Below are 22,500 nucleotides of genomic sequence, written 5' to 3'. Positions count from 1 at the left end.
GTATGATGATGAGTGCAGAGAGCTATATAGACACCTCCATGCCCAGAGAGCACTCGGGACCATTACACAGAGACAGGCGAGCCGATAGATGAGGACCCTCACACGCCGTAAGAGGCGTCCATATGAGGAGGCACAATACTAGGATATATACCACCTACTCATGAGCAGAGATGCAGCCACTGCATGGCGAAGGATGAGAGAACCTCGCCCTCGTACCCCGATTGAGGATCCACACACATGGCACACATATGCAAAGAGCCTCTACCATATCCCTCAGCAACCGCCCATACCACAGCCGCAGGAGTCCCGCCTTACCACCTCTACTTTCTTTACCGCCTCCATGGTAGAAAGAGCTATCTGCCGGTTACAGCATGGGAGATCAGCTGACCACACAGGTATACAAAGTGAGCATCTTATTTATGCAACTGACACACTGGGACCCTTTGTTGCTCACCTCTTTAATAGGGCACTAGTGGAGGGCCTACCAACTAAGTCGACTATGCACACCATCGTGCCTCTCCACAAAGCGGGAGACATGCTAGACCCGAGCAACTACAAGACTATCATGATTGGTCATACATTGGTCAAACTTTATGGCGCAATGCTCGAGGCAGAGTTGAGCTCACATGCAGAGGAGGAGGGACTTCGAGCACCAGGTGTCAAATCCCCACGGATCTCCTCGTGATCGATCTTGGTTCGAGACTCGAATCCTGCAAACAAACGAACAAACAAACAAGGCGGCGCAGGCCTGACTCACCTCCCAACCATGACAGCCGTGGGCGAGCCCACAATCTTGGCTGTTCCCACCGAGCCACGAGCTGAGCTAACTAGGTTGACGTACCGACCAATCTCCTCCTCGCGACGTCCCATACCACCACGAAGCTGCCCTCACGGGCCTCGAGATTGCTGCCGGCCTCGGCCACGTAAAGCAGGTGTACGTCTGCACTAGATCCAGGCTCCAAGACCATAGAGCTCTCACAAACTCGCGAGATTCTCTATATCCCAATAACTAACCTTGGCCACCCTTTTATAGGCTCTTGGCCGGTCATCGAGCGTCCACACTTGGGCGCTCGCCCGTCCATACTTGGGTGCCTGCCCATTAGTTTATCCCTAACTCAGCTCGCCAATCAGCCTGCCTAGTTCCAAGCTTTCCCAAGCCTCGAAACTAGTCTTGCGTGCGTGTAGCACACTGTAGATACACACTGCACACATGACATACTCCCCTTCCTCTAAGAGCTCACTCCTGAGCTCACTAAAAAGCCAGGGTAATCTCTCTGAAGAGTAGTCAATGTCTCCCATGTAGCATCCTCCTCAACACGATCCTTTCACTTGATCTTGTATTCCGTCATAAGCGTATTACGCGATCTTCGTTCACCAAATCCAAGAATCTTTTGAGGTTCGTGCGGAACAAATGTTATGTCCTCGACATCTATAATTTCTCGAGGAGTAACTAACTGATCTGCTCCACCCAGTACTTCCTTAAGTCTACTGACATGAAATACAGGATGAACTTTCACATGAGAAGGCAAATCAAATTCATATGCAACTGAACCAATTCGTCGTGTAACACGAAATGGTCCACAGTATCTAGGGGAAAATTTCGGAGATCTACCTGTCCGTAAAGTCTCGGAATCTTTCGGAACTCGCAAATACACCATCGTTCCTTCAGAGAACTCTCTGGGTGGACGATGTCTATTAGAATAAAACCTATCTCGATCTTGAGCACTTCTAATAGATTCCTTCGCAACTTGTAACATTTCTTGCATATCTTGTAAAAAATTACGGGCTGCATCATGCTGAAGTCCTGAGAATCCTACTGTAACAGGTGATCTAGGTTGAAAACCATACATAAGCATGAAAGGACTAAACCCTGTAGTCGTATGCTTAGTACTGTTATATGCAAATTCTAACATAGGAAGATAATCCTCCCATGAACTCTGTCTTTTGGATACATATGCTCGAAGCATATTCTCCAAAATCTGATTTACTCTTTCAGTCTGGCCATCAGATTGAGGATGATCTGAGGAACTCAAATTCAAAGTTGTTTCCAACTTCTCAAAAACAAGTTTCCAAAAATCACTCGTAAACTTAAGAGTCCCTATCACTGACTATGTCCTGCGGTAACCCGTACAGTCTAAACAATTGCTCGATAAACTGCCGTGCTAATTGCGTAGCTGTAATAGTCTTTCGGGTCGGTAAAAATCTAGCCATCTTTGTCAAGCGATCTACCACAACCCAAATAGAATCGTGGCCTTGATGTGTTCTTGGCAATCCGGTAATAAAATCCATGGAAATACTTTCCCATTTATTATCTGGGATTTGCAAAGGATGCAACAACCCAGCCTGTCTAAAGCGTTCAGCTTTATTTGCCTGACAAATTTGACACTTGAGAACATAATCTTCTACATACCCTTTCATCTTCAACCAATAAAAAGTGTGTTTCACTAATGATAGTGTCCTGTGTACCCCAGGGTGTCCAGCAGAAGGGGCGTCGTGACACTCCTTAAGAATCTTGGACCTAATGTCCGGGATCTGTGGTACACAAATTTTGTCATTACAGAATAGTAAACCATTCCGAATCATCCACTGGCCTCCTGCAGCCTGAATAGTAGACTACTCAGTCATCGAGTCTTGGTCAATCAATGAGCTCCCGTCCTGGATCTTCTGCCAAAATGGACCAAAATAACTATCAATCCTGCAAAGCCCTCTCAATGACTGAAATAAGTCAGTAGAAATCTCGGTGAACAACAAAGTATTCACCTCTCAAATTCGACTAAGCGCATCTGCAATTCTATTCATGGAACCTTTCCAATAAAGGATCTCAAAATCAAAATCTTGCATTAACTCTGCCCAACGAGCTTTCCTACCTCTCAAATCATCCGCATCACACACATACTTGATTGACTGATAATCAGTCAATACCACAAACTTGGAGCCATATAAATAATGTCTCCAAACCTTGAGACCATGAATCACAGCATAAAGCTCCTTCTCAAGGGTTGGCCAACGAGATTGAGTGTCGTCTAGCTTTTTACTTTCAAAAGCAACCGGTCTACCATCTTGAAATAAAGCAGCCCCGATAGCATAGTCACTGGCATCAGTTTCAAGAACATAAGGCCGACTAGGATCAGGCAATGCTCAGCTAGGTGCTTTCTTGACTTTATCTTTCAAAAGTCTGAAGGCCATATCCAAATCGTTATTCCGAGTGATAGACTGATTTGACTTACGTCCACGACCTTTCAATAAGTCGGTCATCGGTAGTGTGAGCTGAGAGTACTCCCGTACAGATTTTCAAAGAAAAACAACAAAACCGAGAAAAGAACAAAGTTGTTTCACTACTCGCGGTATAGGCCAGACGAGAACCTTCTGAACTCGGTCATAGTCAATGCTCAATCCATCTCTAGTGATCTTGTGTCCCAAGTAAATGATGTCAATCATAAAGAACTCACATTTACTTAACTTAGCATATAATCGATTCTGTCTCAAAATAGATAAGACAATCGTGAGGTGTCTGACATGATCCTCAAGAGTACGACTATATATCAAAATATCATCCAGGAACACCACCACAAATTTTCCCAAATATTCACGAAAAAGATCGTTCATCATGTGCTGGAAAGTGGCTGGAGCATTGGTTAACCCAAAAGGTAATACGAGAAACTCGTAATGCCATACCTAGTCTAAAAGGCGGTTCTTTCGACATGCCTTTCATGAATACGTATCTGGTGATAGCCATTACGTAAATCCATCTTCGTGAAATATTTCGCTCCTGCTAACCGGTCAATCAGGTCATCTGATCTAGGGAGAGGATAATGGTTCTTAATGGTCAGCTTATTCAATATCTTGTAATCTATACACATTCTCCAGGTGTTGTCCTTCTTTCTCCTAAGCAACACAGGTGCACCCCAAGGTGATTTACTTGGACGGATCTGGTCCATCCTCAAATAATCTTCGAGTTATTTAGCCAACTCATCTTCCTCAACTTGGCTCATCCTGTAAGGTGGAATACAGAAAGGATCAGCACCAGGGATCAAGTCAATACGATGATCTATTGCCCGTTCAGGTGGTAAACCCGATGGCAGTTTCTTAGGAAATACATCTTGAAACGAATCAAGCATCTTCTGTAATTCTTTGCTTTCAAACACACTTAATTCATTTACATCCATGGAAGGGATGAGAAAGAAAGAAAGTGGAATCAATACACAATGGAAAGTAGTATACAAAGAAGAATCCATTATATTTCCAAAATCAACTGTATTTACAAGAGGTCCCTGAGAGGGATGAATACAATCACCTAAAATACTATACTGGATGTCCCTATGCTGAAAAGAAAAAATATGACTAGACCAATCTATCTGGACTTGAAGAGTCTTAAACCACTCAATCCCTAATAACAAGTCTACATTTTCTAGATGCATAACATAGCATTCCAGAGTATCTTTGTAGTCCTGAATTTGGATTGGAAGCATCTCCACCTTGCGATCCCAAACTTGCCTTCCCGCAGGTAGACGTACCTCATAGGTATGGTCGCTGAGTGTTGTATCAAGACTCAATTTCTGCACAAAATTGTAGTTAACAAAGTTATGCGAACTACCAGGGTCTAAAAGAATGTGAATTTTATGGCCATTCATTTCTCCATAAACTCGGAGAAGATCATGCAAGCCAAATACTTTAGAATCGAACAGACAATCAGAACAAGTACTAGGGCGAGAAAGTACAGTAATTGACGTACCTGTCAAAGACAACTGGTTAGCTGTCTTTGGCTTGGGTCCTACGTTTGACTTGGTACCCTTTTGCTTCGGGCACTCGTTACGCATGTGTCCTTTTTCTTCGCAGATAAAACAACGTCCTTCCTTCTTGAGCTTTAAAGCCCTAAGGAGTCGTTTCTTCTTCGTTGGTATTGAACTGGAACTCTTCGAAGGTTGGTCCGAAGACTTCCCTTCTGTCGTGTTAGCCATAGGTGCGGAGAACTTTCTTTTATGCTTGTTCCCCTTCTCGGTAATGGGTTTCGACTTGGAAGAGACCCTCGTCCAACGTTTTATATTTGTTATTTTTACCCTGTAATCGGTACGAGTCTGGTAAACCAGCTACGAAAAACCCCAAAAGAGTAGTGGGATCCATTATTGTAGCTTTCATCTACAAGTCACGAAACTTCTGGAGGTAGACCTCATAAGTGAGGTGCTGCGAGGTCATGGTCAAAGCTGAAAACCGGGCAACAACATCATAATCATCCTCTTTCTTGAGAAATTCTTTCTCGAAGACGTCTTTAAATTGTGCCCGTGTCGTTGGCTTAGGGTTGAGTTCCTTCCACCAAAGCAAAGCTTTGCCGGAAAGGAAACCTGCTGCTAACTGGATCTTCTTTCCATCATCATATGGATGAAACTGAAAGTGAACTTGCCACTTATGTAGCCATGTGTCCACGATCTCCTTGGTGCGCTGCTTTTGCTCGCCCCCGAACAGTTCCGGAGTAATGTTGGGGCCTAAAGCTGAAGCCAAGGTATCCATACCCGAGAAAGTAGAGAGGGTAGTGGTCAAGAGAGCGATGGAGTTCTGTAAAGCTTGCATCTGGGCTGCGATTTGTGCTTGACGTTCCGATGAAGAAGCTTTGAGAGCTACTTTGAACTCTTGGAAATTTGATTTTGACACAAAATCGTCAAAAAGATCGGCATCGGTACCTTCGATAGCCGGCAAGCCTTCGCGTTCCACAAGGGGCTCCAACTCCGATTCTTGGGTCGACATCGTGAAGAGGGTACGTGGAGAGAAAATTCGATCTTTGCACAACAAGAGTGCGAGGGAACTTGAGAGCTTGAGAACTTGAAAACTTGAGAAATGTGTGGCAAGAAGCCCACTTCGCGTTCCACAAGGGGCTCCAACTCCGATTCTTGGGTCGACATCGTGAAGAGGGTACGTGGAGAGAGAATTCGATCTTTGCACAACAAGAGTGCGAGGGAGCTTGAGAGCTTGAAACCTTGAGGGATGTGTGGCAAGAAGCCCACTTAAGGGGTTTACAAAATAGCCCCAAAAGCCAAAAAAACCTCCAAAAGCTAGGCTTAGCTTTTGCTTTGCTTTTGTGTTTATATATATATATATATATATATATATATATATATATATATATATATATATATTCTAGGTTCTTTAAAAAAATAAACACTTTTAAACCTTGGAGGAGATGACTTTTAAACTTTTTTAAAAAAAATTAACCTCAAAAAAAAACGAAAGCTTAAAAAAAACGTGTGCTTTGCTCGTTTTTTTTTTCTCCTCCTGGATTAGCTCGTCGGCGTTTGAAGCTGCCGTCAACCATGCTGTCGTCACCAACTGAAGCCGACGCCTAAAGTGCTGTCGGCGCCTGTGTCAGCGCCTGCGTGTGCCAAGCCGGCGCCTGAAGTGTTGTCGACGCCCGTGTCAGCGCGCCTGCCGGCTTGCCCTGGGTGCCTACCCGCCTGGCCTAGGCACCGCCTGGGCTGGCTACGCAAGCCTGGCCGCCTGGCATAGGTGCTGCCTGGGCTGGCCACGCAAGCCTGGCAGCCTGGCATAGGTGCAGGCCTAGGCGCCTGCCAACCGACTGGCCCTGGCCGCCCATACACTTGCGCCCTCAACCACCCGCAGCTCCCGGCCAACCACACGTGTCCAGCAGCACTCGGTCAACATGCCCACTCACCAACCTGAATCTGCAATCCAGCACTTCTCTCGCTCTCTCTCTTGCGCCAAAAAGCAACGTGCTTTTTTCTGATTTCTCTCCCGACTTGCTCATGCGTACGACCACACAAGCGACTCTCTCCTCTTCTTAGCAAAGCAAACGACCCTACCATCTACCATCCCCATCAACATGGGTCTCTTTGATGAAGAAAAAACACATACTATTCTGAAAACAGCAGTATGCACAGAAAAAACAGCAAGCTTTTTAACACATACCTTTCTTCGACCTCATCTTCTCTACCTACCGACTTGCTCGTTCACGAGGTATGCTTTGATACCACTGTCAAATCCCCGCGGATCTCCTCGTGATCGATCTTGGTTCGAGACTCGAATCCTGCAAACAAACGAACAAACAAACAAGGGGGTGCAGGCCTAACTGACCTCCCAACCATGACAGCCGTGGGCGAGCCCACAATCTTGGTTGTCCCCACCGAGCCACGAGCTGAGCTAACTAGGTTGACGTACCGACCAATCTCCTCCTCGCGACGTCCCATACCGCCACGAAGCTGCCCTCGCGGGCCTCGAGATTACTGCCGGCCTCGGCTATGTAAAGCAGGTGCACGTCTGCACTAGATCCAGGCTCCAAGACCATAGAGCTCTCACAAACTCGCAAGATTCTCTATATCCCAATAACTAACCTTGGCCACCCTTTTATAGGCTCTTGGCCGGTCATCGAGCGTCCACACTTTGGGCGCCCGCCCGTCCATACTTGGGTGCCCGCCCGTTAGTTTATCCCTAACTCAGCTCGCCAATCAGCCTGCCTAGTTCCAAGCTTCCCCAAGCCTCGAAACTAGTCTTGCGTGCGTGTAGCACACGGTAGATACACATTGTGCACATGACACCAGGGCAGGCTGGATTCCGACGAGCTTTCTCCACTATTGACCATATATTCACTCTGAGATGTCTGATTGACCAGGCTAGGGCGCGGGAGAAGAGATTATACTGTTGCTTTGTGGATTTCCACAAAGCATTTGACACGGTGCCACGAGAGAGACTCTTCCAGCGTCTACAGTCATTGGGGATCCCATCAGAGATGGTTTGGTTTATCTATGCTTTATATGAGCAGGTCCTCGGGCGCATACGATGCCCTGGGGGGCTATCTGATGTTATTGTTAGCACCATAGGTGTGAAGCAAGGATGCCCACTCTCTCCTACACTATTTGGGCTATACATCGATGAGGTGGCTGACTTCATTGGTCACGGTGGTGGGGACGGGGTAGACATCTCAGGTACCACAGTCCACATCATGCTATATGCAGATGATATTATTCTGGTCTCTGAGGAGTGACGGATGGGACTACAGCACCGTCTCCATGCACTCGACGACTTCTGCACACAGAGGGGGCTTACAGTGAACCTTGGGAAAACCAAGGCCATGATTTTCTACACCTCAAGGCCGGTTCGAGAACAGGCCATCTTCACACTAGCAAAAGGACAAATAGAGGTGGTAGACTCATATGTGTACCTGGGGATTACATTTTCGACTCCGCCAGGAAGATTTACTATGGCACAGGCAGCCAGGGATAGACTCACACGAGGGTATGCAGCTCTGGCCATGCAAGAGAGGCAATGTCACCAGGCACAGTTCCAAGAGCCCCGCACGAAGGGGTGGTTGTTTGACATGCTAGTCACCCCTGCTTTGATGTATGCTGCAGCAGTATGGGCACCTGGGCTCGCCACCTCCACATGGTCTCAAATAGAGAGGCCTCAGATTCTCATGCTCTCACGGATGATCCACACCAAACCCTCCGCCCACATGACATTTTCCGGACAGAGTTTGCTGCACCTCCTATGCTAGTAGAGGCCCTCTTCCGGACGATCTGCTTCATACAGAGGATCAGAGATATGCCATCAGATCGACTCTCACATAGAGCTTTTGAGGCGTCCAGGCAGCTCACAGAGAGTGGAGATAGGAGATCATGGTATTCACAGATGATACAGTGGCTCACTCAGCATGGTCTCCACATAGATCACCTGCCACCTTTCCAGTATGATAAACATGCACCACACATCCAGCTCTCTCACAGTGAGAGGAACAGAGTCCTTCGGCAGGATTTATGGCAACGATACACTCAAGAGACTTGGATTACACCCAGTCAGCCTCTACCGCCGAAGATGCTATACTACAGAGATCAGTTTATGCGTATCTCAGCGGATGGATTCATACAAAGACCTGGATACATGGATGTGTACATGCCTCAGAGTGCCCGAATGGCGATTGGCCAGATCAGAGTGTCATCACACCAGCTTGAGATTGAGGCAGGTAGGGCAGCACGCTATGCATTCTATTATGGAGGAAGACGGTATCATTGTATGACCACACATTGTCATCATGTAGCATCATCACATGAATACTTTAGCTTATGTAGCTAGTTTCATGCAGTTTTTTCTTTTCCAAGGTTCAGTATTCATCATGGATATATTGTACTGCCTTTTTGGTCTCATATACCCTCTGGGTGAATGAAGACGTCATATATATTTCTCTCTTTCGATCTCTCTCTCATGTTGTCTTGACATCCAGTTTACTTAGACCCTTCAGGTCTTTTGCAGACATTAATAACATCGTTCTTTCTTTCTCTCTCAAAAGCAGATTGTGTTACTACATTATTACTAGTTTGTGGTATAACATTAGAGATCTCCTCAAACAAACATGTGTGCCCTGACAAATTATTTCCACACACTTAAGAGGCATACATTAAAGAAGGATATCAACATGCGTTTCTATTTCAAACGTACCATTGCCTTGCAAGACTATGCAATTCAAGAAGGCCTCTAATATCTTTTGTGGTTTGAATGCCCAATTTAAACAAAGAAAGCTCCTTGCTTTTGTAGCCTACATGCAACCAGCAGACTATCTAAATAACAGCAAAGTTGCCCAAAAAAAAACTCTTTAATTTGACATTGATACAGCAAGAAACATTTTACAAGACCACCAGTTTGGTCAAATTGCACAGTTTCGTCTTAGCTGCATCATTATGCTTTAAGGCTGTGACTTATGAACTGTAAAACCTCATAACCACCCACTACACTTCTCAACATGGAGACATTCCGGCAAACATAGACGCAAGGTTAAGGAACATCCAGCAAGTTCATGACAATGAAGGATCCTGTTCCTACCATACGACACAGCTCTTAAAAATGGAAATTTTTTTTTATTAACAACCATAGGTGCAAAAAAAACAAAAGGAAAAAGAGAAATTACCGTCTCCAGCATGACATATGCATCCCTCATTGTTGATGTATGATGCAACAGATTGCTCAGTCTCCTATGTGCACCAGGATTTCAGCAGTCCATTATACGGTCCGTTATAAGGGCGGAAACCTGTGACCATACAAAAAACAGGACACTACAGGTACAAAGAGTTCGCAAAGATGATCCCCCGTCGTATGCTCTCACTGCTGGCTGCAAATTTCTCCTCTAATCTAGAGTCCCCAATAGCACGGGAAGCCTCACGCAACTTGAGTACAACAGAAACAGTTAGAACTTGGAGCTGATAAGCCAAGTACTGGCACTAACAATGAATGAACAGGAAGAAAAGGCCACCCAAAAAGGCTGAGTAAAACCTGGTTCAAAAACTCTTCCAGCCTTCTAGCCACACGAATGATGCTGCCTTCGAAAATGTCGGTTAATGTGCAGATCTCTGCAAATGTCGCACCCTGATGACAAGACACAGGCAGCACGTAAACAAACCATATCTTGAACAAAATATGGAATTACATGGCGAGAAGTTGAAAGATGATGGTTTTTAGCCAAAAATAAAAACTAAAATAAACCAAACAAGGGCACCAACACTAATCGTGTGCAGGCCAGAACCAACCTTGGACCAACTGTAGATCACATCCATTAAAAAGGGCCGGAAATTTTGCACATATTCTTCCGTGTCAACGTCAAGTTTGCATTCCCGTTGGATCTTTGACAACCAAGTGTTGCGTCAGGATATATTTTTAAGCAGCATGGAGTTAGGACTCTTTACAGACAACAAAGCCCCACCCATCCAATAGGCTAGGCTTGGGCAGAGAGATCAACTGCCCATGGAGATGGGTAGTCCAGATGGGCCCCTGCAAAGAGCAGGGGGTATGTCTGTAAACCCCCCAAGTTCCCAATAAATCGGAAGAGAGATCTCCTGTACATCATGCTGAGTGTTTCTACATACCTCTGCAATCTTTCTGGCAGTCTCTTGCATCCCGCGCAGAGGCATGGCAAGCTCGTTTTTCAAGTGCACCTGTTCATTGGACTTCTCCAATGGAAGAAAGCAACTCGAGAGAGCTACAAGTTGATGGTGATCTAGCTCATTGAACAAACCTGCTCGATGAGAAAGCACAAGCAAGAGGTATAGGCAGGTAGAGAATAACATGAAAATAGAAGAAAGCAACTCGAGAGAGCTACAAGTTGATGGTGATCTAGCTCATTGAACAAACCTGCTCGATGAGAAAGCACAAGCAAGAGGTATAGGCAGGCAGGTAGAGAATAACATGAAAATCAAGTCCAAATGCTTTGCAGGTGTGCACAATACCATTGAACATCAGCTCGGTGACAAGAAGTTCATCTGCAGTGTCAATGAGACATGCAGCACGGCCCTTCAATTGTACCACACCGTCAGCATTGATATGACCAAGCCGTTTCAGCACTCTCGAACGGTTCCGAAGCTCTTCCCTAAACTTGTGTAGCTGTGCCAACAATTCATCAAGACGCTTCATTACTCATTGCCATAAGACCACACTGAGAAAAAGAGAAACTGGGTAAGCCTGGCACCTGAGAATCTCGCATGGTCAGTTTTAAGCGCTGAGCCTCTGCTGTAAGCTGTGCCCTCTTTTGATAAAGAGAATAATAATCAGTCTCCTGATCAGACTGCAGCCACACAGACCATAAATATCACTGCCCCATGAAGTCTTCATCAAGATCTGCTGGGCTTAGAGAGACACAGTGGGTGCGAACCTTGAAAAGCGGGTGTGCAAGCAGCTTCTGCTCCTCCTCTTCTATTTGTTTGACTATCTTCAGAAAGTCTGGGTCATCAATTTTCATGTCCTGAAATTACAAATATAAATTTAATCAAAAACCTACCAAATACTTCACTATAAATTAAAGGAGTCTCTATACATCAACAAGGTACAACACAAACAACAACCAAAGTAGGTCCCCCGTACTGGTTAGACCATAATAGCTCAGCAGCTTTGACAGTTAGGTGATTATGGCCTGAGTAACTGAACATTTTGTCTATGGTTGTGACGTCAACTGGCATCAGCACCAGTATACAAAGTCAAGCCACATGTTTGCAATTGTGCATGGGGGATCACAATCAATGCCTTGACCAATCAAACACGTAACTATGCTTTCTTGCTCGCATCTACAGAAAATATTAGCTACCATCATCAGGTTTATGAATATACGGTCAGGATACAACCTCTATGGGATCCAGCTTCGGTAGACCCTGAGGAAACCGTCTCTCTAACTCTTGGATTGCCATGAGAACACTTTGACGAGCCTCCGCCGGTCGCAAATCTTGTGGAACAGCTACTCTTAGAGCACTCACTCCACAAATTAAGGACATTTGCACAGGTACCTTGTAAAATAAGAAATTTTGCATTAACATTTCCATGACTGGTAGAGAGAGAAAGCATCACTGCTGTCAGTAAAGAGGCAGATGGTGTTGACACTGACCACATGCATTTCACCCTTCTCCCCTTTGAGACATGGCCTTGGCTTCTGACAAGGGCCATCTTGTACTACACCAGATGAACAGTTAAGCAGCGTATCCACCAAGTAAAAGCCCGGCCTTGGGCTCATCAAAATGGATGAAGGTAGGGTACTCTGGCCACCTGGTTGCTTCTTCACAACATTCACAACCACCCCCCATCCCCAATCATCTGCTCCATCTCTGACCTTTACCTGCAAAGCAGACCTTTATTAATGTTATCTAGTTTTCTCTCTCTCTCTCTCTCTCTCTCTCTCTCTCTCTCTCTCTCTCTCTCTTCGCTACCTGCCTGCGCCCCCCCCCTCCCGCTGCCCCCTTTGCTCTCCCCTCCCGCTGCGCCCACCCCTCCCGCTGCCCCCTTCGCGCTTCGCTCTCCCCTCCCGCTGCCTGCCTGCGCCCACCCCTCCCGCTGCCCTCTTCGCTCTCCCCTCCCGCTGCGCCCACCCCCCCTCCCGCTGCCCCCTTCGCTCTCCCCTCCCGCTGCGCCCACCCGCTGCCCCCTTCGCTCTTCGCTCTCCCCTCCCGCTGCCTGCCTGCGCCCACCCCTTCCGCTGCCCCCTTCGCTCTTCCCTCCCGCTGCGCCCACCCCTCCCGCTGCCCCCTTCGCTACCTGCCTGCGCCCCCCCCTCCCGCTGCCCCCTTCGCTCTCCCCTCCCGCTGCGCCCACCCCTCCCGCTGCGCCCACCGCTCTTCGCTCTCCCCTCCCGCTGCCTGCCTGCGCCCACCCCTCCCGCTGCCCTCTTCGCTCTCCCCTCCCGCTGCCTGCCTGCGCCGCCCCCCCCCCCCCCCTCTCTCTCCCCCCTCTCTCTCTCTCTCTTAGCGCCGCCTGCTTCGCTTCCCCCTCCCGCCTGCTGTTCGCCGCCCCCTCTTGCTCAGGCCCCCAAGGCAGCAGCATAACTCTCTCTCTCTCTCGCTTCTTCCATTGCGCAACCCGATGAAGGCGACCTTTATGGTCACAAACAAGAGGATAACAAATGTGGAAAAGGAAATGAAGGAATGGAAGGCAGAGATGGAGGGATGGTGGAAGGAGAAAGCCAACTTTCTCCAAATGGTATTCAATGAGGGTAAGCGGTGGAAAGAGGAGAAGGAGGACCTCTTAGCGGAAGTCAAAGACCTTCACGGGGAAGTCAACACGCTCAAAGGCGTAATTTCAGCTCTTCAGAGGGAGCTTGCAAAGGCCAAGGCAAATGGTGGACTTGAAGAAGGTGAAATTCAGCCATCAATGATAGAAGAGCTGAAGGTTATCAAAGAACAAGTACGGGCAATTAAGGAAGAAGAGAAGCAACATGAAGCAAAGACTTCCTCATGGGTGGAAGTCATCACCAAGACGCAAAAGAAGATGGATGAAGAGGAGAAGTGGATAGAGGTCGCCAAGAAGGGTAAAGGTAAGGAGATAACAACCCCTACACCTACAATCATTAACATGACTTTGGAAGAGGAACAACGAAGACGTACACGTGCTTTGCATGTGCCTTAAAGACGGGGATAAAGTTGAAGAGGAGGTGAAAGAGCTTATGGTGTTGATGGGGATTGACAGTCCGGCACACGCAAAAGCTTGGAGAGTGGGCAAAAAAAGCGGAGGCAACGGGGAAACATCAAAGGAAAGAGCTCTCATACTTTGCTTCCCCTCTATTGAGGCGAAGAAGGAGTTCTTGAAGAGACGACCCACTTTAAAGAATACAGGCATTTTTCTTGGTGATGATCTTACTCTTTCACAGCTTGCACATATGAAGGAAGTTATGCCAGAGATTAGAGCGGCAAGAGAAAAGGGAAAGATAGCATTGTGTATACATATGTGACAAATCACCGCTGTAATCCCCAATTACATGCTCCAAACTGAAAAGCCCCAATTTTTATGCACTGTAATTGCTTCAAGGTGCAGTCAATTGCCCAATTTTCACAAAAGCCCCAAATTTTTGCAACTAGAAGAGGCTTAATTTGTTGATTTTGAACTTAATTTGAAAAACTCCCAAATTCCAACCAAAGTAGCATGTTCAATTTTTGGCAATTATGCATCAAATTGAGAAGCCTACATATGGCGCTTCCTGCAATTTTCCATGCAGAGGGGACTTTTGCCAAACCCCCAAAATTCTCTGAACCTGCACCAGAATATCTGCAACAAATTTTGTTTTGTTTTTTTTTTGGAAATAAAAATACTTGCAAGTGACCTGCTTGAAATGACTAGGTACAGAGGGCAAGCAGAGTTGCAGGGTTGCTATTGCAACTGAAGGCAGGACCGCACGTGTGTTGTTGCTGTTGTGAGAGGGTTGGAGGTGGCAGGACCCTGAAGAAGCTGCAGGTGATGGCGACGTGGATGGGCGGTCAGGCTCAAACGTAGGTGGCGGAACCCAGATGGTGTAGGTCGCGGGGACGCCGGGCTGGACGAAAAGCGGACGACTGGGCACCAGAGGCATGAATGGAGTTGGGATGGCAACGGTGGCGTGGACGGAGCTGGGACGGCAACGAGAAAATAAGGCTCAAAAAAATTGGAGTTTCTGACGCGTGCCACATAAATCACAAACGTGGCTAAGCCCCGTCGGTGGCCGCCTACTGTCGTGCCAGCACCACCCGCCGGTGGCTAGGCAGAGGCGGAGCTCCACGCACTAGCGCCACCGCTCCAGGAGGCAGAAACGGGCTGAGGGCCGCCCACCGGGCGGAGCAGAGGACGCAGAGAAGAGAGCCAGAGATCGGGGGCGATGGATGGAACCCGCGTTCAACGAACGGACGGGCTGTGCAGCGACTGAATGGAGGAGGTCGCCGGAAGCTAGGCGCTAGGAACTGAACCTCCAGAGGGCTACAGCACAGCTCTGATACCACGTGTTGGAGGACTTACACACTCACACACAGCAATGCTTCCTGCAGATTAGGGTTAGATGCAGGAAGAAGTAGCTCACACAAAGAGAGAGAGAGAGAGAGAGAGAGAGAGAGAGAGAGAGAGAGAGAGAGAAAGAAAGAAAGATTTTATTAACGTCTTCCAAAAGACCGAACTCGGCCTATGAGACAAATCGGAGTACCTGTATGGGGTATCCTCTGTCATCCCAACAAAATGAAAAAGTACTGAACTAAAAAGCTGAATCTGGGTGTGCAATAAGTACAATGAGTGGTGAAGGGGGTGGAGCTCTACTACTAGGAGAATGCAAAGCTATATGCGTGGAGTATACAATCATGATATGCAACCTAGCTAGCTCCATCCTGTACCATACTGGGGGTATAAAATGGTATACATCAATGAAGGGGGTGTCCACAGCTCCCTGAAGAACATGCCTGGGTGTGCTCTGAAGCGAGCCAGTCGCTCCGCACCCTCTCTGTGAAACTGAGCTTTGATCTCTGTGTGGTGATCACAAAATGCACGTCAACCCTTGCATGTGAGTCACATCCATATAATATAGAAGTACAAAAGTTATATGGATAGAGTGTCCTTTCACACTTGATATCCAAGGGGAAAACCACAGCGGAAAAAGTGCCCTTGGTTAAGCCCGGTTCACATGTAGCACTACCATAAGTGAGCATATGCCTACACTTGAGATTTGCAGTGTGGAACTGCAATCATAGTTGCAAGCATTCTTTGCATTCGTGCATTCGCATTCGAGAATGCCGAGTTTGCAAAAGAATGCATCGAGGGTGGATGCATTCGCATTCGTGGCGGGAAAAAAAATTATTTTTTTGGGCATAAATAGAATGTTCAAAGTCAATGCTTGAAAACACAATGAAAAACTTGAAAGCTTGAAACTTAAAAGATGTTAGAATTTAGAACTTAAGACTCAAGACTCAAGAGTGCTGGAAATGTACTCAATACTCATATTATCGCATAAAGAGTGAAGTACATAAGTCAGAGTAGTAGACTGTAGTCCCAAGGCAAAGAGCCCAACACACTAAAAGTGAAGTGTGCTCACACGGGAAAAAACCCTTGTCCAGCCAAGGGAAAAAGTGCCCGTGTGTGAGAGGTCATTTACATGGTGAATCGTGATCATTCATCATCTTCCTCTTCAGAGGAAGAAGATGAAGTAGCATCCTCATCTGTCTCAACAATATCAGCTTCAACTTGCTCAGTACCAACTGCATGCGTGTCCTCTTCTTCCTCATCCTCCATAGACTCACGAGTCTCTTGTAGAGAAACAAGTCTCTCATCATCTTTCTCCTTGTTGATCTCGAAGGCTTGAAGGCAGGAAGTCCTGCACCCGGTAGTAGAGAGAAGCTCGGGAGTCGGAAGCTCGCGGGTCGGAAGCCCCTTGGGCGGCTGGGCCTCGCCGTGGGTGAGTAGAGACGCACAAGGGAGCGGAGAGCTTAGGCGTGTAGTGCTGGTCGACAGCGCATAGGGAGCGGAAGTGTACGCCAGAAGAGTCGTTCTGTTAAAACTGCCCAAAATTGGCTGAATTTGTAAGTGTTAAAAAAATTGCAGGCAAAGTTTGCAAAGGGATGCAAACTGCAAACGTTTGCAAACGTTTGCAAACGTTTGCAAAGCCTTGCATTCGAGAATGTTTGCAACTATGACTGCAATGGGGCGATGAGGACAGATGTGGGAATGTTTGACGAGACTTTAAGAGGCAGAGACATTATACTTTATACAAAGACACACCAGGCCCCACGCACCACTTACCAAAGGTCAGAGGCTATAGGTGGGAGTCAACTTTCCGCCCTCAGGCAAGGTCACGTGGAGGTACTAGAGGATCTAGAGGGGTTGCTGTCCTTTACAGGGAGGAGCTACAGCATGTCATACAGGTCATGAGGAGAGATGAGGAGACCCGTTTCATGTGGATCCGCATACATACTGATCGGCCACGTGATATTTATGTTGCCATATGCTACTTCGTGCCCAAAGGCTCCACCTACGCCACCCATGCAGAGGGCGAGTCACCATACCTCCCACTTTATGAGGATGTCATGCACTATTCTAGCATTGGAGATGTACTTCAACGCGCGTACGAAACAGCATCAAGTGCCCTTTTTGAGAGTGATGAGCCCATGTACAGAGATCTAGCACCAGAGGAGTTGGGACTTGATAGGACTTCCAAGGACATGGAGGATTCAGATTATGGAGAGCTAGGAGGAGCACACGGATTGGCCATACTCAATGGCCTTGCTCGATGGCCAGGTTCACGTGCCTTCACATGCTTTTCACATAAGCATGCACACAACAAGCGGCCAAGAGCGCGCTCCACGACAAAGACCCGGTGCAAGTACAATGGACTACTTGCTGGGACCATTCTCTCTCATACCAGACATACAGTCTCACCTCGCCCCATCGCTATAGCTGATGTCACACATGGGCACATGTATATGGAACCAATTCACTACCAAAACAGCATACATACATCAACCATTCCTAGCATTTACATGATTACCATCATTGTGAAACATTACATGAGCATATACATCCTGCAAACATAAACCAACTTGCACATGACACAACACTAGGATCTGAAGTTGGGCCAGCCCCCCCCTGAGGTATCTTTATTACCAACAGAAGTATTTATATGTACAAGATGCGGGTGCCCGGAGAGTACACACTCATCCAACCAACACCAGATTTATCCAACTGTGGAAACATAGGTAAACACATTACCTGCAACTCCTCGGTCACCAACCAAGGTCGAGCGGTCACCAACCACTCCTGTTGCAACACCCTCGGTCACCAACCAAGGTTGAGTGATCACCAACCGCTCCTATAGAACACCCTCGGTCACCAACCAGGGTAGAGTGATCACCAACCACTCCTGTACTTTGATAGAGCGGTCACCAACCCTCTAACAAAGTGCTGTCCCAAACCTGCAAAACAGTAACCAGCCATGGTTTTGGCTCACTAGCCACCCACAGCTTCCACCAGATCACATCCGCAGGCCTGATACTTGTCTAGGGACATGTTTGCTCAAGTTTCGTTGCGAGAAACCTTCTGCAAACCTGTAAAAACAGCTACTAATGGCCCTTATTACAGTCGGCCAGCTCCTGTAGAGGCTCTGCTCACTCCGTCCAAGCCCTATTCTTAGCAGAGAAGCCCAAAAACAGTCCCAACAACCATGCACAAGCTCCTGGAGCCAAATCGATCAGCCTGTAGCCCCCGTAGATGAAGTCGACCTGCCCTGTAGAGAGAGAAATAGCAGCCAGCCAGCCCTGGGACCCTTGTACTTCGCATGTATTCCACCTGTAGCTCATGCATATGGGTAAACTTGCTGTTTTTCCTCTCCAGACAGCTCCTAACAGCCCACGATTTCCAGTTGAGTGCTCTACAAGTCAGGGCTTGCCCACTTTGGCCCTCCCACACCCAGAATAGCAACTCGTGGAGCTTTTTGGGAGTGCCCGGTGCCCATCTCTCATATTTGGCCTTGGTTCATTAAAAATAGTCCAACCTGATGTGAACTCACTTATAAAATTATAAGCGTGTCCGCTCACACTTTAAGTGAATGTGAACCCTGCACCCAATAAACCTTAGTAACATGAAATAATGAATAAATTGGGTTAAGTGTGCACACTTACCACCTGCAAAACACATAAGGAAACCATATGAGTCCCAAACAGGTGTGCACACGCGTATCCACGGGTTGTCCACGCATCCCCGGTGCCCGTGGACATTCACACGCAAAATACCAAGCAATGTCCAGGCATCAAAAACAAGTCATCCATGCATGTGCAACTCACATACATATGCTGGTGCACAAACATAGTGGATGAAATCTTCCAACTTACATCTTGTACATCCAGCTAGCCCGTTCACAGGCACCGTCCACACAGGACCAAAAAGTACTCACCAAGGTAACCACCCTTCCATGAGTCCAGAGTCACTCACCAGGGTTACCACCCTTCCATGAGTTCATAAATCATGTCAAGAACTCACACCAGGATACCAATCCTTCCATGGAGCCCTTCCACATGTATTCAATCATGACATCATTTCAGACATCTGCCAAAGAAGTGGTGACAACTGCCGATCATGCATACCTTTCCTTCAGCATTGCATGCCGCTTTGATCCGATGCCACCACCGAGCGCCCCCCAGAGACACCCCCGATACCACTTCACCAGAGAGAGAGTCCGGCTACGCCAACCACTTGTACAGTGCTCTGCAGGACATGGACCCACATGTACCACTGGAGGACTTCACGACACAGTTTGCCTCGACACTCCACACGTCAACTGCCATGTACTTCCCTCACACTCGGCCATTCGTCACACCTCCGAGCAAGAATGTCCCATAGAAAGGCTGGTACAATGATGATGCCGAGAAACCCGTGCCTGCCTCATCTGAGAGGAAGCACAAGGGATCTCTACACATCGCCAGGCGCACGCGATCTTTCACCACCTCGTGCGGAGGAGGAAGCGAGCCTACCTGGCCAAGTTGGAGCATGAGTTGTACCATCTTTTCTTGGGACACGACAGCAAGACACCTACTACATCACCGGAGACATGGCATGCTTATACTACCTCGCTCTACCAGATACCTGGACAGCCACCTCCCCCCCGACCACCAGAGAGCCGACTCACCTCCTCCACCTTCTTCTCCGTCAGCATGATCCGCGACGCCATTGACAAGTTGCAAAATGGTCAAGCCCAGGATCATGATGGATTAGTGGCAGAGCACCTTTCGCATGCGAGGGATGTGCTCACGCCACTCTTAGCCCACCTGTTCAATCGGGCCCTTTGCGAAAGTTTCCCTACTATAGTACCGATCCTGAATGTGAGTGATCCTACAGTTCCGAGTAACTATAGGACCATCATGGTTTGCCACCTACCAGCCAAGCTCTATGGATCGGTACTAGAGCATGAGTTGAGCAAATGGGCAGACACACATCAGCATCGGGCACATGGACAGGCGGGGTTGAGGAGGATCTTCACGCTTCGGGCCATCATCGAGGAGGAAAGAGCTCAAGGGAGGAGAGTATATTGTTGCTTTGTGGATTTCCACAAGGCCTTAGACACAGCACCACGAGGGAGGAGCACAGATACTCTAGACTCGCGCTAGAGTCGTCCAGACAGCTCCCCGACGACACGGAGTGCTGGTATGCCCAGACTAGCACATGGTTACACCTACATGGTATGCATATGGACCACCTTCCACCGTTACAGTACAGCCTGGACTCCCCCTTCTTGGGTTGAGCTGAAACCGGCCTCTGGTAGAAACCAAAGTGCGGTAGACTAGCAGTCACCCAAACACAGTTGTAATCCAGCAAATAAAACAGATAAAAAGGGAGCTAGAGTGCTCCTACACAAAAAGGACAACGACACATGTTGGCCCCAAAGCTTGGTGCCCCTTTCGGTATTTCTTTATTCAATTCAATAGAAGAGTTTAATTGAATACATCATGACCATTCATGGCTCATACATATGCATGTCCACACTGCCAGTCCTCTGGACCTCTTAGCATAGAGGTTTCACACAGCCCTGTGCCCCAAAACACCACACTGTTATTCACCTCTAATCAGCCAAGATAGTACATCCATGAGGCCTTGAATTACGCATCTAACTGGCCCATGCACATAGCCAAAAACCAGCCATACATCAGCCTATAAACTCTTCCCAAAAGCATGTTAAATTTACTCATGTTTCTGCCCTCTTAGGCTGCAAATCCCTCCTCTCACAAGGGACCAAGAGAGACACTCCCGAACAACCCACGAGCCGGAAGAAAGAGGAGTTTGAACCCGTGTGCGTCTGACACCGCCCACAAGCCTGTAAAAAGAGATAGAGAGAGAGAAACAATAGTCGGCTGTCTCTGTCCAGCAACACCTCTCGTCACTGTTTCTCCTGCAACTTGCCACCCTCCACCAGAGAGAGAAACAGTCCTGTCGGCCAGCAGTCCTGGCCACGTGCAGTCCAAAGCTGTACTTCTCTGCAGTCCAACCAGCCGCCTAGAGAGAGAAGGAAAACGTGCAGCTGTAGCCGGCCAGTTACAAGGAGGAAAACGTCTGCTGTGCAGCCCCTGTGCACTGCCTGCCCAACCAGCGTACAGTCCAGCCTTCGTACAGTCCTGCCCGCCTATAAACAGAAGAGAGAGAAAGTGTAAGAACTGCTGCAGTCGACCTGTCTTTTCAAAAGTGTGAGAGCTCCAAAAGCGCCCCCCAACCACATCCCCCCCCCCCCGCGGCACCTGTAACTCCAATCATTTTTTCCCAAAGAAAAGAGACCTCCAAAAATAACGTGGAGGCTCCCCAAAAGGGCCCCGACTCCTAAAAAGGGTTCTCTTGATTTTAAAGGTTTTAAACCTTTGTCCCCTTGTCCCCTCCACACATGAGGTTGTTTAAATAAAACCCTTGCCCCAAGTATGAACCTTAAACATCTTGCTCACCGACCACCATGCTCACACTTATGCTGCGCAAATTCACAAGGTCATGACATGAGCTAGAATGAGCTCAACAAGATCATCAGGATGGATATCATTCAGCTACACATAGCACGCACATGGATCACACCGGCCAAGCCACTAGGGACGAAGATGACTTTCTACCGAGAGCATCTTCTCCACTTATCCCCTGATGGTTTTGTTGTGCGCTCGAGGTACATGGACATTCACCTCTCTCATGGAGTCAAATGTGCTATTGGCTAGATCCATCGTCTTCACATCAGCTAAGGATAGAGACCGGTCGATATGGAGCCGTCTCCCTTGCCCTTGAGGATCGGATTTGCCAACTCTATCAGTTGGAGCTAGAGACTGAGGAGCACTACATATGTTGGTGCCAAGTGTACTACGAGATCCGGGGACGCTTTCATTGCCACTTCCGAGATGGATTTGGGCCATTGTCCAGAGTGATGGACTACTCACACCAACGTTGCCTTGGGTTTTTTCTCCTCGAGCTGCGCTAACACCGAGACCACATCCTATGCTCCAGACAGGGGGGACATGTAAGAGACACAGGCCAGCACACCCTTACCAAATTCTTCAGAGCAATAGCGATCCCCCGCACCGTTGACCACGAGTCAATTGGGCCCACACAGCCACCTCAAGGAGTCACCCTAGATAGAGCTGGAGAGGTATGTAGAGCACGGCGTCCACGACCCGCTGGGCCGCGGCCGCGGCCCCAGCCGAGACATTATCAGAGGATACAAGCGATACTGGCAAAACCTCAACGCTTCAGCCTGTCTATGCTGGATCGACACATGCAAGACATTATGGGATGAGTCTA

At 47.8% G+C, this 22,500-nt stretch overlaps 1 protein-coding gene across 4 annotated transcripts in view; it reads right to left on the bottom strand.

The window, feature by feature from the left end:
- Positions 1-9,570: 9,570 nt before the first annotated feature.
- Positions 9,571-22,500, bottom strand: part of HEN2 (RNA helicase, ATP-dependent, SK12/DOB1 protein) — a 50,247-nt gene continuing 37,317 nt past the window's right edge. The window contains exons 9-18 of one of the 4 annotated variants that reach the window (XM_086806057.1): positions 12,359-12,586; positions 12,102-12,260; positions 11,636-11,725; positions 11,453-11,548; positions 11,214-11,367; positions 10,854-11,002; positions 10,518-10,610; positions 10,264-10,356; positions 9,902-10,157; positions 9,571-9,812 (exon numbers count right to left, since the gene is read on the bottom strand). In XM_086806057.1, the coding sequence (XP_086662183.1) occupies positions 10,047-10,157; positions 10,264-10,356; positions 10,518-10,610; positions 10,854-11,002; positions 11,214-11,367; positions 11,453-11,548; positions 11,636-11,725; positions 12,102-12,260; positions 12,359-12,586 (1,173 nt within the window). In that variant the 3' untranslated portion in view covers positions 9,571-9,812; positions 9,902-10,046. Of the gene's footprint in view, positions 9,813-9,901; positions 10,357-10,517; positions 10,611-10,853; positions 11,003-11,213; positions 11,368-11,452; positions 11,549-11,635; positions 11,726-12,101; positions 12,261-12,358; positions 12,587-22,500 lie in introns of all 4 variants that reach the window. The other 3 variants (XM_086806056.1, XM_086806055.1, XM_086806054.1) reach the window with 3 other exon arrangements.

The sequence above is a fragment of the Cibotium barometz genome, chromosome 12, assembly GCF_041138505.1.
Source record: "Cibotium barometz isolate CiBa-2024 chromosome 12, ASM4113850v1, whole genome shotgun sequence".
Classification (NCBI taxonomy): Eukaryota; Viridiplantae; Streptophyta; class Polypodiopsida; order Cyatheales; family Cibotiaceae; genus Cibotium; species Cibotium barometz.
Note: the sequence above shows the minus strand (reverse complement) of the source record. Positions and strands in the feature narration are given on the sequence as shown.